At 38.1% G+C, this 17,053-nt stretch overlaps 1 protein-coding gene across 2 annotated transcripts in view; it reads left to right on the forward strand.

Annotated features, from left to right (window-relative positions):
- The window catches only part of si:dkey-246i14.3 (ephrin-A4), a 57,539-nt gene that overhangs the window by 32,675 nt on the left and 7,811 nt on the right, over positions 1-17,053 (forward strand). For both annotated transcript variants that reach the window (XM_038290241.1, XM_038290240.1), the window contains exons 2-3: positions 269-567; positions 9,418-9,486. In XM_038290241.1, coding sequence (XP_038146169.1) covers positions 269-567; positions 9,418-9,486 — 368 coding nt within the window. The remainder of the gene's footprint in view (positions 1-268; positions 568-9,417; positions 9,487-17,053) is intronic.

The following is a 17,053-nucleotide window of genomic DNA, read 5'->3' on the forward strand; positions in this document are numbered from 1 at the left end:
TAATATGAAGATGATTTTTTTGCAAGACAATATATACCCATTACATTCTATGTACATTGCGTTGAACTGTATGCCAAATGTGAGTGTGAACACTTGGTTGACTTTTGCTTTATCACCCTCTGTAATTAAGTTATTGATGAACTGTCAGTCTTCTTTATGTACCCATATTGCTCCAGGCATCGCTAATGTTAAATCACCCCCCTCTATGTCCAATCACCCTGTAATTGCTCTGTAAATATTAATGTACCTTTTTTATTCCTTCTTCCAGGTTAACAGCAGGAGATCTTTCTGTCCAGCTAAACCTCAATGATTACTTGGACATCTACTGCCCCTACTATCCAGACTCTGGGATTCCAGTTCCGGAGCAGCCAGAGACCCTGGTGCTCTATCTGGTTGAGGAGGAGGCCTTCAAAGGCTGTGTGGAGACCAAAAAGGCAGTGAAGAGGTGGGAATGTAACAATCCGTTTGCTGCATATGGACCCGTCCGCTTCTCTGAAAAGATCCAAAAATTCACCCCGTTCTCACTGGGCTTTGAATTTGTGGAAGGAAGACACTACTACTACAGCTGTAAGTAGAGGGGCAGGTCTGTGGGTAGGGGGCAGTCGACCTACATGTTTTACTTTTTTTCCCCCAAAACCTTGGTGTATTTTAATTGGGTTGAATGTGACAGACTAATATTAAGTGATTAATTATTAAAATTGAAGAAACATGATTTTAGAAATAGATATCCCGAAAAGACTCCCAGAGTCGACCCCAAAAGACTTGCATTCAGAGCTCCTAGGCTATTTGGACTTTGACTAGGCCAATCTAACAGATGATTCATGTATATACTTAAAACCTCAGTCTCAAATTTTGCAGCCTCTAGTAGCTTTTTGGTTGATTTCTCAGTTGCATTATCCTACTTATCTTAGACCTTAATTATTATATATTTATTCTAATATTTCATTTTCTTATAATGAAAATAACCTTGAATTACACTGTGCATGTATAGTTTTGAGGCAAAGCATTCCCACAGCATGATGCTGCTACCACCGTGCTTCTCTATGGCATGGTGTGTTTAGGCAGCTGTGCAATTCTCTCATTCCATACATTGGAAGGCTGGAGATGTTGTTTTGTTTAAAAGTAAACTAAACTCAGCTAAAGACATAAAGTCAACTTGTCTCCCTTTACATCAAACTTAAATAGATTTTTTTTCTTTAATTATTCTTTTCAGCTTTGAAAGTTTGAATAGCTTGTGCTGATTTCATTGGGTTTTTCCTTTACTATTTCTTATTGTCTATATTTTTATTTTATTTTCCTGTTTTTCCTTCTCAATTGAGGCTGAAAAAATATATTTCCATTATGCCTTCCATTGTGACCACGTTTTGACCTTTGCATTTTTGGCATGTTCTTTCCATTTTTATCAGTTATATTATTTTATGACCCAGCCATGTTTTAAACTTTCCCTCAACTTTCTCCCTGAACTGACCTTTCTGTTATGTTTCTGGCTTCAGAATGCAGTTTTTTGCTGTTTCATTTAGGGGTGTCAGAGTAAATGTGGCTTAAAACAAGCCATCAAAACAACATGCACACAAGGGTTTGTGAAAAGCTGTGTTTTTTTTTTGCTTTCCCTTTTATAATTATGTGCTACCTTGTTTTTGTTTTTTTTTTGTTTTTTTTTCTTACTAAAAATCCAAATGAAATGATTAAAACTGTTAAAAGGATGGGATTGCTCTTATAAAGCATTTCGCTGTCACCGTACAAAAATAACATTTTATTAGGTATTTTTCTAGCCTAGATTAGGCATGTTTTGATATAAACTTTGCTTGATATGTTTAAATGTTTGCTTTTTCGTTCTTTTATATTTGTCAAAAATAAACCAATAAATGTTATAGATAAAATCAAGCTCTGCTGTGCTAGTTAGGAGGTTTAATGCCCAGCTGTTCAAAACTGATGCAAATGTGCCAATAGTAGGGGATGGATTTCTATGCAGATAGCATATTGTCAGGCAATGCATGATTCCAGTCTGCATATTCTGGGATCAGCCCAGAGTGATGTGATTGGGCTTTTTATGAAGTCTACGGCTGCAACCTGCAGATTATGTCATGCTTTCTGTATGTTCCTACTAAGTGGCATTAGTATTATGTTTATAAGTAGGAATTGAGAAAAAAAATAGAGGGACATTCAATTTTCAATTAATCGTCAATATTGGATGATGGCAGTGACAAAAAATGAGAAAGGTGACATCACTTTAAGGGAGGTATGTTAAAAGGATAAGAGGAAAAGACAGCAATACAACAAAAGGATTGTAGAACAGGGAAGGATGAGACGAAGAAAGAGAATATACATAAATTACTGTTGAGGTTCAGGAGACAATGGTGTATTGTGTAGGAATGAGCGTGTGTTCCCTCACACACACACAGACATAAATGCACGCTGGGTCATTGTCAGTGCTCATGCCTGTTCATAGAAAAGCAACAATAGCCCCTCCCCAGGTCAGGCCACAGCAAGCTCACAGTGATTGTGTGTTTTTTTTCAACATCAAAGATAGGGTGTAAAGTTGGACCAAATGTTTGGTCCTGGGTTTATACTCATAATGGTTCTGTAGCACTGGAAGCTGCATAATGAGTTAAGCCTGGGAGGACAGTACAATGGTATTAGAGACACTAATGGCATTAGTTTGTTCAGTCTGAGCTGAGCTCAGCCTTCTCTACCAAAGGCTATGACACTTTTTGCATGCATCAGTCCCCAATGAATCAACAGAAATCCACAAGCTTTCCATGTCTGAGTCAACACAAGCAAAGAAAACTTTGAGATTCTTAGCTAGTTGCCTACTAGATACAAAAATAAACTTTAAAGGACATGTAACAAGAGCAAAGAGAGCTCAATTCACTGAATATTAAATGCAGTTTGCTCATTTAGCACATATAAACAAGAAATGTCATCTTTGCAAGACTAACATTTCCAAAATACACTGGTGTGTGGTAATCAATTAAAATTAACCTGGAATAGTTGTCTTCACTGTTACCTCTGTAGTCTCTAATGTTGCTCATAAACCCTGGCGCTTCAGTCAGGTTATTTTGCTAGCCAATCAAGTGCATTGATGCCATGATTGATAAGACAACGGTTAGATAATTCCAGCAGGTGCAAGATTGAACAAAAAAAATAGCACCTATATGAAGATTATCAGCAGAGGAAACAAGCTTTGTACAACAAAATGTAACCCATTAGAACATCGACAGTAAATTCCTTCAGACACTGGGACCTTGATTTATCTGGAAAATGCATGTTAAATGTTTATTTCCCCTTTTTATTGTGCAGCTCTGTTCCTTTCCATGCTTGTTCACTTTGCTGTAGATCTACTCTGCTGTCCCCAAAGGTAAAAAAAAAAACAAACTTTTGCTTCAAACAGGTTTTTAACTAGGCTTTCCTGTCTTGTTGCTGTCTTGGTTAGACAACTCAAAGTTGCAAAATCAGTGTGGCTCCAAACAAATCAATCGCTTGCCAATGATGGGCATTCCCATCAGTACAGTTTGGATCCTGTCGGAGCCTGTGAGCAAGCGAGTTATTGAATTACACAAACCCTGTTCTTGCTAAGAAAGGCTTGCTGGCATCGGGGTCGACTCACCTCACTTTACTCGACTCACCTCATCTTCTTTTTCTTTTTTTGAGTTTGTCTAGAGAATGAAAGCTCAATTCTCAATACATTGCAGTGCCAACCAAATCAATAACTTCTCCTTCCTCCATTGAAAAAAAGCTTTGTAGTACTCCAATTACTTTATCAACTTCTGTCTGAAAGCTCTGCATCGCCTTGCACATTTATTCAAAAGGCATCCATTTGCCTGCTAGCTGTGTCTGCATTTAAGTCAGCATAGAATAATGCCTTGCTGGCTTAGCACGGGGAAACGGTTATCATGTATTATATATTTTTTCCTTTGCACAGGTAAAATCTGGTTTAGGAGTGGCTTAATAGAAATAATCCAACAGGTGAAGCCTGTGAACTGGTTACACTTTATATGGGAAACCTGGAAGCTTTGATTCTAGCTTCAGCCCACGTCTTTTAAATTCCTGCGAAACTCTTGAATGGATTTTGCATGGATATATTTTCTCTCCTTTGCCTTTTTCTACAACCCCCCCACTAAGATACCCATAACATGCTTCCATACAGCAATACATAAACAAACAGTATCTCTTGGAAAAGGCCTCTTGCTCTGCCTTACTTTTTAAGGATAATGGCTGTCAATTCGGCAGTCTGACCACTAGGCTAAGGCCAGAACGTTCCTAATTTTTGTTTTTCATTTAATTTGGTTTATGTGATTATTCACATAAACGGCCTTCAGCTGAAAGCTTTAATTATAAAAAAAATTGTCTAATGAATCTGTGATCAATGTATTTCAATCTGAAAAACTTACATGAAGAGAAAAGACGATTAGAAGAAATTTATTGATACAATTACTTTGTCTTTGGCGCTCAGACCTCGGCAGGAAACATAGCACTCAATTTTGATAGATATGCATGAACAGGAGCAAAGAATAGTGCTGTTTCCCCTCAGCCCTGAGACTGGTTGTGGAGTGGAGATAGATGAAGTTGGTCAGTCTGTACACTGCTGGTTAGTGAGATGCTAAACTTTATAGGGAGATCCAGTGGATGCTTGAGCTGATACTAGAGCTTCACTCAGGGACCTGGAAGATGGAAGTCCAGTTGGATAACAGAGGTTGAGAGAACCTGTCCATGATGAGCAAGCATGAAGCGACAGTGGAGAGGAAGAACTCCCCATTGGGAAGAAACCTCTTGCAGAACGAGGCTCAATATGGCGGTCTTCTGCCCAGCACTTAAAATGAGATGGGGAACGCAGCAAGAGTACTGGAGGAATGAGACTCTGATGAAGCTTTAGCTATGATGGTGGAGGAGGGGCTGGAGTTGGGTTGAAATGGGGTCATCTGAATGAAGTCACACAGCGAAACCACAGTCTGCTCACTAGGTAACAGACTAGGTGTGGATTGTAGGCCTTTTAAGACTTTGAATGCCGATTGGCTTTTGTGGAGGTGTGCTTCAAAGCTTATTGGCTGTGTCGCAGGTGAATGTAGACATGCAATCAGTTTCTTCTGTTGAACTTCCGCCTAGGCTCCATTATACTTTTTTATTTGAGTTTATTTAATGAATTTACATTCCAGTGATGAGCTTATTGAGATGTAGCAGTAGGGGTGGGTATTGGCAAAGAAGTCACGATTCGATTCGAATCACGATTCACATGCCACGATGCGATTCTATCACGATGCATCACGATACTTGAAATATTGCGATGCATTGTGATATTTTCACTGAACACTGTAAGAAAAAGATACAGCCCTTACCAGTGGCTGACTGGCTGGGTGTGATCTGGATAGTGTCTTCAATTGATACATAACTGAAAGCAACTGAATTCATACATAGCTGTATTTATTGAAATTACTTTTGGAGGTGTTGCCATGAAAACAAATACTGGACAGAAATATTACTATTACTGGCATGGACACACCAACAAAAAGATCTTAGGATTCATCAAACTTAAAATAACAAAATGAGGATAATCAGTCCGGACATGCTTATGACATAAAGCAGCAGGCGTCAACACATCCGCAGCGACATCTGCTGGACTGGAAGTTGTATTCCACTTGGTTTGATTGATGTGCGCCAACCATTAATGTATTTTATTTGTTCATTTTTTTTTTTTTTTTATAATCGATTCTTGCCTTCAAGAATCGATTCAGTAGATCACAAAAATTAGAATCACGATTCATCGATTTTACGATTATTTTGCACACCCTTAAGCAGTATGTCCAACTCCTTACTAGAATTAAGCCATTTCATACTATAAATGCATTCAAATTCAGTTCAATACTCTGAGGTGTGGCATAATAAAATAACAATTAGAAAAAATGCATCCACTGTAAAGGGCCTTGGCCAATTAAATTGAATCTTTAGTTAATATGATCCCCATTCTTAGACAAGGATGTTGTTAATGTGGTAAAAAAACAAGATTTATGTAACCGAAAGGAATCCCCAGGAGAAACTGTTTTAAATAGTTAAACATTAAAACAGGCTATTGCGTAAGAATTCTATACTTTTAGTAAAGTATAAGAGCTTTACTAACACCATTGTTAGTTTGATTTAACCTTATGTCAAGACATAATTAAAAGTATTGCACCCCTTTACATTTAAGTTGTGTATTTCTTGGCTGGGGACTTAAGCTCAGAAATGTTAGCTATATTTTATTAAGATTTGTGAGGCTGTGAAAAACTGTGAGCTGCTCCTTTTCTAAGTCAAGAAATATCTAAGAAAAACCCCAGCCTATTCTGAGGTTTTGATTGTGTGAGATTATTTGAACAATAAAATAAAGTGGTTAATTCAGGAAAAAAAAAAAGTATAATTATTTTTTGAAGCTAAAGTGCCTTTATTGTAAGTGCTCAGGTTCAGTGTTACTGGTGTTTAATGTGACTGCAGGGGTCTCATTGTGGCTTTCTGGGCTACTTAAATATAAGTGACTGTAAAGGTGTAGAGGGGTTTTCAATTAACGATCTTTGATTTCAACATGCAGTGCCTTGCAAAGGATAGCACTGAGAATGTAAAGGGTAAAAGGTAAAGCTCTGCCACTGGTTCTGTTTCAATGAATTAATCACTGGATGTTCCTTTAGACAATGTGGAGAAATGCCGAGTATTTACAGGCATGCATAAAAGTGATTCCCAGTGTGCTGTCTAAAGTGTCTGTAGCTTTCGGTGCTTTGTTCCCAATGACTGATGTAACTGAGACGCGGTTACTTGGTGTAGATCAGTGTTTTTTTAACCCTGGTCCGCAAGGCACACTGCTCTGCATGTTTTGGATGTTTCTGAGGTTCAGCACACCTGATTCAGATGATTGCAGTTCAGCAAAGCCTGATAATCTGCTATCAATTGATAACAGGTGTGTGAAAGCTGGAAAACATCTAAAACAGGCATCCCCAAAGTCGGTCCTCGAGGACCGCTGTCCTGCAGGTTTTAGAGGTTTCTCTGCTTCAGTTCAGCAAAAACTGTTAATCAACTATCAATATCGTCATCGTCAATATCAACGCACACTTGTGCTTCCGTTGTGCACCATTACACACTGCTTCACAATGGTATTTACAATACAATCAGTGTGAATACATCACACCTTTATGTAATGTATTTATCTGTGGTACAAGTTACATTGTTTATTAGAGAGAGGAATATGAGGGTGTGGAAACATTTAAATATGGCATGCACCTTAATTTAGTATTGATCTCACAGTGGAAAAATATGCTCGTCACATAGTCTAAAAGAAGAAGGTGGCAAAAGGTGCATGGGGTATATACAGTATAAATAGGTTTATTGCACAGGGTATGAACTGGGTATTTATATGAATGGGTGTGTGTGTATGTATATATATATATATATATATATATATATATATATATAGTTATTGCAGTGGATATGAAATATAAAACAGGTTATTTCAGAAGGTATTGAATATTGATTGCACATTAAATATTGCACAAATTACTGCAGTTATAGTGTCGCATTGTAGAGTCTGAAGGCAACAATGATGAATGACCTGCGGCAGCGCTAATTTTTACAAACGGGGTGTAAAAGTCTTTCCCTAAAGGAGCTGCTCAGCTCCTCTACAGTCTGGTGCAGGGGGTGAGAGGTCAAGGAAACTTTTCCTATTTATGCAACAGGTGCCCTTGTATAGCTACAGCTCACCAGTAAAAGAATATAAATATATATACAGTATATGTGACACTTATTTCAGATTCTGCTTATTTCAGATCTGATGGTGTAATTTAAAGTTTTATATAAAGTGAAATTAAATGTCTGAAATCTATTCAGATTCAGTTAGGCTTTAATTTGGGACATGGCTTTTAACAGAGTTCAAGTTTGTTTTTTATAGATCACAACAACTGCATGAAAAGTTGCGTACACACATTTCATCCCTGTTTTTCGCATTCGCAAGCTTTACACGAGACCCTAAATGAGGTGGTTCTGGCATTTCATAACGATGCTTCACAGTTATCCGCCACATTTTAGGATTTCCTAAAATCCTGAAATGGGGTACAGTCATATTCAGAATCGTTAAAAATATTCGACAAAATGGTGAAATTGTCAGGATCACGCTGAAAACTACACTTTTTTTTATGACATTGCATATACTAGTGTTAGGTTTATAAATGCAATACTTCTGGTGAAATGCTGACTAGATATTTTCCGAATAGGTTGGGTTCAGACTTGTTACTGAAATAAATGCAATACAATTCTGCATGGGATCCAAACATGTATCATTCTTAGATGCACCAAAATTCATAGGAAGTAATTTTGTGATTTATAGCTACACTTGTACAGAACTGGATTCCTAAACAAATGAAAAGGGTTGAGAGATAAAAAGGTGTAGATGGAAAGTGTTTATTTATGATATTTCCATTATGTTGCAATTTTTCCAGCTCTTTTGAATTGTTACTGATAATCCCTTAATCAACATATACTAGTTTGTTTTTATTTTATGCAATAGCTTATAAGTATATAATTCTTGTGCTCATCATAAAAGCAAAAAGTTGGGGATGTTAACCCCCCATCCTGCCCATTTTTTTCTGAATACACTAAGGAAAGGCCACTAGTGTCCTAAATCTAATTAAAGAGAAGAGTATGGCAAGAGCTTTTAGTAAAATATACCACTTATAGAATATAACCTCCTAATTCAGTATTACTTACTGCTAATTTCTATTTTAAGTGTGCCCTCATGTTTTTATATGTATATTTAGTCACTTTATACATCCTCTTACTATTCAGTTCTTTTAATAGTTGGTGTACAAATTAGCTAGGGACGCTGGGCTACCTATTATGCGTCCCCTTTGAGTTGGTTGTTGTTGTTGTTTAAGGACAATTTTAATTTAAAGCTCATTAACTACAGGTTCCGTACAAGTTTGTTTAGCCAAAGTGGCACTGAAGTGACCCGTAATGCAGCTAGTTGGAGCCTTTTTATTCCCAAGTGAGCCATGATCATTATCGATGCAGTTCCTCCCTCTAATTGTGGCACATCTCTGTAGTGCATTTTGCTGTTTTTACTTAGCTGTGAGGGTGAGAGGGATATTGGGTCTGCAATGGGGAGATGATGTAAACCCTTACACTGATGATGTTGATATGAGAAAGGTTCTTCTCTGCTCCTTTCGGCCCAACGTTTGTTGTAGCCAAAAATCCTTCAAAAGTCTTCCTGGAATCGTTTTGCAATTTTTTGTTCTCTATCGCTATATTATATATATATATATATATATATATATATATATATATATATATATATATATATATATATATATATAATGTATACAAAACAGAATTTAGAGTTCTGAATTTAGACTGTTTGATGAATAAGTAGGTTATTTACATCCTTTTTTTTATTGTTGTTCTCTGCAGCTTTGCCGACAGATGAAGGCCCTCCTCTGCCATGTATGAAGATGCGTGTCACAGTGTGCTGCGAGACCAGTGAGTATACTCATCCTTTTATCTGTTACTCCTTTCATGCTTCACTCTTTGTACACCAACAGACTCCTCTTTCTGCCTCTCACGTCTTTACTATCAAGGCTTGGAGTATAGAATGATGTTCAGATTGCCACTCACTACAGCGCTTTTAGTTACTTTCTATCTTTAACTTTGTAGTAATCATTTATATACATATAAACTATAAACTTAACTCTCTGCAATGAATGACAAATATAGTGTGTGAATGTATACCAGCTTACAATTTTATTTCATTTTTTTATTTTTTATTTTTTTATTATTTTGACATTTTCCATTCCATCTTTACACCTTAAAGCCCTCTATCCATGAATGAAGCACCAATGTTTGTGAAAACCTGGTCAGCTGGCTGAAAAAAAAGGCTATTACTGCTTTCCTTTAATTACAACTAAGATAAATATGGAAACATTTATAACACAAACAGCAATGATGTGGAATCTAAAGTGTTACCTAAGATAGCCTGACTGACCAACAAGCTAATATAAGCTCTTTGGTCTAATTGTTATACATAAACATGTTATGTATGTCATTTATAATAATGTCTGCATGTTAAATTAGTATTTTTTTTAACTGGTTGATCTGGAAAAACAGTTATTAATTAATTCACTCCTGTTACTCTATGAAAAGCAGAATGACCGAGATAATTAACTTTTCTTTAGTAATACTTCTCTTTTTAAGTTATTCTACAGTAGTTTGTGTCAAAATGACAATTCCAATAAATTACCTTCATAGAAACTATAGAATGATATGCGTATTTTCAAAACAATGGAAAGCCCTGGTTTTTTTTTTCTTTTTTAGTTAGAACCAAATTATTATTAGTTCAAATGTTTTGTCTGAATAATATGAAACCATCATAGCAGTTTGTGCCTAGCTTGCTTTTAGAATTGATTAGATTAAGGGATTTTCTTTTTAGCATTACTTTCCTCTAAAGCACATCTTACCCCACCAGTCCTCCTTTTTTATGCCTACTTGTCATCCTCATTCACCCACTCCCCATCTTTCTTTCTCAGTGTGAAATTCCCAGAGTTGATCTAATCCAGAGCCCGCCTGGAGTAATGTTAGTCTTCCAGTCCAGTGAGCTGCCCATTCCGGTTGGGAATGTTGCACAGTCACTGTGGGAATCCCTGTCCGGTGCTTCGTGTGTGTGTGTTGACCATTTTTCTTTCTGTTGCTGTTGTTGTACTTTGTGCACGAATCCATGAGCCTTTGCGTGCAAGCTCTGGCAGTTGGACGTATACGGGTGTGTATGTAGCATCGCTTGCATGTCTGAGACGTCTGTCCCAGTTCCCATCCCAGTGTTATCTGCAGGGGGCTTGTTGTGCTGTCCCAGACTGAACTAACACACTTTTTTTATGTCTCTTTGGTGAAACTGTCTAGAAAGTTGTGTGACAAATACTTATTCAGTTTAAGCAAATATAAAAAAAAAATACAACTGCAAAAGTAGAAATTTCACTTTATCTCAAATATCGGTGAACCGATGCATCTTACCTAAAAGATGGGATGAAACGCTACCTTGGTTCAATCAGGACAAGATGACATTTTTGCAGTATTTCAGATGGCATAAGAGACCATTTTATGTTTCCAAATAGAACAGATATTTAAGTTTTCATTCTATAAAGAAGGCAGGTAAGAAATATGTACTATTCATTAATCTCTCATAATAATTGTCTTTTTAGTCACATAGTCTAAAAGAAGAAGGTGGCAAAAGGTGCATGGGGCATATACAGTATACAGGTGCTGGTCATAAAATTAGAATATCATGAAAAAGTAGATTGATTTCAGTAATTCCATTTAAAAAGTGAAACTTGTATATTATATTCATACATTACATACAAACTCATATATTTCAGATGTTTATTTTGTTTAATTTTGATGATTACAAATGACAACAAATGAAAATCTCAAATTCATCATATCAGAAAATTAGAATATTACTGAAGACCAATAAAAACAAAGGATTTATAGAAATGTTAGCCAACTGAAAAGTATGAACATGAAAAGTATGAGCATGTACAGCACTCAGTATTTAGTTGGGCCTCCTTTGGCCTGTATTAGTGCAGCAATGCGGCGTGGCATGGAGTCGATCAGTCTGTGGCACTGCTCAGGTGTTATGATAGCCCAGGTTGCTCTAATAGTGGCTTTTAGCTCTTCTGAATTGTTGGGTCTGGTGTATTGCATCTTCTTCTTCACAATACCCCATAGATTTTCTATGGGGTTAAGGTCAGGAGAGTTTGCTGGCCAATTAAGAACAGGGATACCATGGTCCTTCAACCAGGTACTGGTAGCTTTGGCACTGTGTGCAGGTGCCAAGTCCTGTTGGAAAATGAAATCTGCATCTCCAAAAAGTTGGTCAGCTGCAGGAAGCATGAAGTGCTCTAAAACTTCCTGGTATGTGGCTGCGTTGACCCTGGACCTCAGAAAACACAATGGACCAACACCAGCAGATGACATGGCACCCCAAACCATCACTGACTGTGGAAACTTTACACTGGACTTCAAGCAACGTGGATGAAGTGCCTCTCTTCTTTTCCTCCAGACTCTGGGACCTTGATTTCCAAAGGAAATGCAAAATTTACTTTCATCAGAGAACATGACTTTGGACCACTCACCAGCAGTCCAGTCCTGTTTCTCTTTAGCCCAGGCAAGACGCTTCTGACGCTGTCTGTGGTTCAAGAGTGGCTTGACACAAGGAATGCGACAGCAGAAACCCATGTCTTTCATACGTCTGTGTGTGGTGGTTCTTGAAGCACTCACTCCAGCTGCAGTCCACTCTTTGTGAATCTCCCCCACATTTTTTGAATGGGTTTTGTTTCACAATCCTCTCCAGGGTGCGGTTATCTCTCTTGCTTGTACACTTTTTTCGACCACTTCTTTTCCTTCCCTTCGCCTCTCTATTAATGTGCTTGGACACTGAGCTCTGTGAACAGCCAGCCTCTTTAGCGATGACCTTTTGTGTCTTGCCCTCCTTGTGCAAGGTGTCGATGGTCGTCTTTTGGACAACTGTCAAGTCAGCAGTCTTCCCCATGATTGTGTAGCCTATAGAACTAGACTGAAAGACCATTTAAAGGCTTTTGCAGGTGGTTTGAGTTAATTAGCTGATTAGAGTGTGGCACCAGGGGCCATCAATTTTGAACCTTTTCACAATATTCTAATTTTCTGATATGATGAATTTGAGATTTTCATTTGTTGTCATTTGTAATCATCAAAATTAAACAAAATAAACATCTGAAATATATGAGTTTGTATGTAATGTATGAATATAATATACAAGTTTCACTTTTTAAATGGAATTACTGAAATCAATCTACTTTTTCATGATATTCTAATTTTATGACCAGCACCTGTATATACAGCATTTTTCCAAAAATGGAACTGAAAGGCTTTTTCTTTCTTTTTTTTTTTTTGTTATGTAAAGGGTTAACAGGCATTGTGAATACTTCAGTTGGGATGACCGATGCTAACTTGAACTGTTATTAGTAAAAGTTAAGTAAGTTCTTTCCCTTGATGAAAGGATGTTATATCAAGCTTACAAGACAATTAAAAAAAAAAAGCTTTAGCTATGATTTTACTTTCAGAATAGTTATATCTAAACTGAGTGGTATATCCAGCTAATGAGAACCACACATATAGTTTTGGATAGACAATTAAAGGTTTTTTCAAATCGCAAACTGTTTTATAGAGTTTAATCGGCGTATAATACTCTTGGCTAGATTTGACTAATCCAAGTTGCTTTGTACCAATTTGTACTTTTCTAATTCTCAAATTATCGTTATGCCAAAAAAGCTTAGGAAATGGAAAATTCTTGCTTTAGAAAATTTTCTGGCATTTCTAATCAGCTTAGAATGATCAAACACACGTTTTATCATCCTAAATCAGTTGTTTAAATGATGGGCAGACATTTGAAGTACTTTCAATGTTTGCTGCGTTTTATTGTTGCCAGATTTCTGCAAGATAAATCATTTCATTTTGGAGTGGTCCTTATTAATTTTTAACCAGGTGTCATTAACCAGAAGCCAACTTTTGCATCATTAGCAACTGTTAACATACAAACACATTGTAAGAATTCGCAGAGTTGCTATGTCACATGGTCACATTTTCTTTTTTAATCCAAAAGTCTACCAGATAAACAATGTCAGTGTGGTAAAGGCCTCTGAATTTCTTTCAGCAAAGAATTCTCAGCCTGTAAGACTGCATCTTTATTACCTATCAGCGCAAATGTTCAAGAGCTGCTTTCATTCTAGGTCAAATCCAGTTTTTAAATTAGGTGCGAAAGTTTAAAAAAAATTTACATTAAAGGCCATAATTTTTTTATAATTTAAAAGCTTTACCATAATCATTTAGTTTAAAGAGAAAGTAAACCTCTAAACCAGATGGTCAACATAGCAGTGTTAAAGTAAGGAGAGTTAGTGCTATATATAAAAACAAATGATCAGAAATCACATTGTACAAAGCACATTGTGTCAGCAACACAGGTAATTGCATAATCAATCAAAATGAACAATTAAAGAGAATAAAAATGAATAATTCAAATGATTTTGAAAAATGAACAATAAAACCACTGATAAAAAAATGACAGAAAGCTGTTTTACAAGCTTAAACTAATAATGTTCAGATGGGACAGTCAAAAGCCACTCTGAGGTAATATGATATTAAGAGGTTTCATAGTTTTCTAAGTTTTTTTTTTTTTTTTTTTCGAAATTAGTGGAACATAAGGATTAAAAGCTGCTTTTTCATGTTGGTTCTGGGTTTGCTGAGTAAATCTGAGTAAAAGCATCTGACAGGTCTGGTGATTGATATACTGACAAGAATGTAATGTATTTTGGTGCTAAGTCATTTTGTGATTTACAGACTAACACAAGTATTTTTAAGCCTATCATCTGACATATGGTATAACATTGTTAGATCTGGGGTGGTGTGCTCCAGTTTCCTAGCTCTAGTGAAGACACAGGCAGCAGCATTCTGGCTCAACTGCAGATTGTCGATCGACCTGTCCGATCATTTCTACTAAAGATAATCACATGAATCACTTTTTCAAGCACCTGCTGAGATATTAGTCCTTTAATTTGGAGATGTTCTTTAGGTAATAGAAGGCTGACTTTGTTATTGTTTCAATGTGTCGCTAGAGGTTCAGGCCTGAGTCCATCAACACACCCAGAGTCTGATTAGTGGTGTCCAGCTGTTATAACCAAAGCTGTGTGCTAACTTTTGAATGCTCTTCTTTTGGCCAAAAGGCAACTACTTCAGTTTTGTCTTGATTCAGCACGTGTGCAGTGTGTTTATTCCTCCTCTGCGCAAGGTAATGTATAGCTTTGAGTCATCTGAATTGCCTTAGTAACTCATGTTGTTGTTTTTTTTATCTGAGTTAGGTGCAGCATGTAGATATTGAATAGTAGGAACTAATGGTTGACCTGTTGTAATATTTTTATGCCGTTAATATTGGAAATATACATTATTTTTCTCCCTCAGTCACCATTTCTTTTTATATTAAGTACCTATAGTGCTTTCGTTGATGATTTCAAGATGATGAAGGGGCAGATAAAGGAGAAGCAGTACAGCAGGGGCCTCATTTACCGAGGCAGTTCGTCTTCAACCAGCCCGGGGTAAATTCCCAGCCTTTGTGAGCATTTCTGCTTGTATTCCAAACCTCCATCTCTTCTTTTTTTTTACCTGGATAAATAAAGGCAAGTAGTGATGAAAAATCTTTACAAAGAACAAGGGCCATTTTAACAGTGTTGTCAGGGAACCCAACAATTCATTTTGCATTGTGGGTTGCTAGTTAGTCTTATTAAGTTATTGTTTAATACCCTTTCTGTCACTTTGCTCACCATTCCGATTACTGCTGAGGACCCAGATGGTGATTTAATTTTGTTTAAATTTTTTTTTTTTTTTCTGTTTTCATAACCATGTGTTATAGGGAAGCCTGGCAACTTCTGTCAAAGCTGACTTTATCAACACAACAGGGCAGCAACTCCAGAACTATTTTATTTAAAGGGCAGATTACCCCTTGCTCACACTGGCTCCGGTGCGGTTACCGAGCCGACGGAGACCGCAACTCCCGCACACCCCCTCTCACACCGCTCTTTTGACTACGGTGCGGTGCGGCTCTGCGGCTCCGGCAACAGGTCCGGAGATTTAACAGAAGTTCAATTCAATTCAGTTTATTTATATAGCGCCAAATTCACAACACATGTCATCTCAAGGCACTTTACAGTTCAACCAGATCAAATTGATACAAAGTTTTCTATCTAAGGAAAACCAGTTGATTGCATTGACTCATTGACTCAAATACAATCCCCCACACTAAGCATGCTTGTAGCGACAGTGGAGAGGAAAAACTCCCTTTTAACAGGAAGAAACCTCCAGCAGAACCAGGCTCAGTGTGAGCGGCCATCTGCCGAGGCCGACTGGGGTTCAAGGAGACAGAAGCAGAGATACAAAAAGCAGCTGTAAAAGGCGGCCCCGTCCAGGAAACACACAGCCAGGCAGACGAGCTCCAAGGCAGCTCCCATGCCAGAGGACGAAGAAAGCACATCCACTCAGTCACGGTCAGAGTTCACTTGAGTTCACGTAACTTCACGCGATAACACGGCCCAAATAAGGATATTTGCGAGAGCTTGTTGCGGAGGGCTCCGGCACGCCGCAAGGATAGCTTTCTTGCGGAATTTTCTGCAGCGCCGGAGTGTCTCGGTAACCGCAGCCGGACAGCTCAGCAGCCGGTGAGAGAGGTTTACGTCTTTTTAATGACTTGGAATCACTGCGGCGCCGCACCCACCGCACCGCAACGGTAAGACCGGAGTCGGTGTGAGCCTGGGGTTATACTTCTGCAACCGCACACCTCATTTGTCGCTTGGGTCTGGTCGCAAAGCAGTTTTGCTGGTATGCTTCTGCGCTGTCGGTGTGGAATTTCTAAGGACACACAGCAGATTCCTGCCAAAGTTTCCCTATTCGAGAACTCCTGAGAACTTCGGCGGATGGTCACGAGAACTTCAGCGGCGTCAATGGAGCGTCTGCAAGATATCATAGTCACGAAGCTGGATCCATTAACAGGTTCTGTTAATGGATTTGGCAAATAGACAAAGGAGGACGCGTAGGTTGTCCACTGTAGTTGTTCTTCGGTTTAAAAAAATGGTGCGCCCCAGCACCGAATCGAGAAGGACGACTACACAGACAGCCGGAAAGGCATACCAAGGACCAATCACTGCAGCTTACTGTCAGCGCACTTCCGCTTGAGGTCGGCGTGGGTTTGCGATGCGTAGTCAGGATTATTTGAGGTGTCTGACAGCAGTTGCAGAACCTCTGTGCGGGGGGAGTGGTCGTGCACAGAGACAGATTTGACGGTAGCAGAGGCTATGCGTCAGAAGTATAAATTGGCCTTTAGTCTTCAAAATATGAGTCGTGGCATAATCCTATTTCACCAGACAGTCACAAGTTAACACCAACTAGATGAGGCGTCTGGGGAGAAAGTTTGAGAAACATCTCATGCCACGTGGTCTTGGTACTCTCATATGAATTTCTAAATGTCATCACAGCCATG

Source organism: Cyprinodon tularosa, unplaced genomic scaffold (genome assembly GCF_016077235.1).
Source record: "Cyprinodon tularosa strain WSP-4 unplaced genomic scaffold, ASM1607723v1 ctg277, whole genome shotgun sequence".
Lineage (NCBI taxonomy): Eukaryota > Metazoa > Chordata > Actinopteri > Cyprinodontiformes > Cyprinodontidae > Cyprinodon > Cyprinodon tularosa.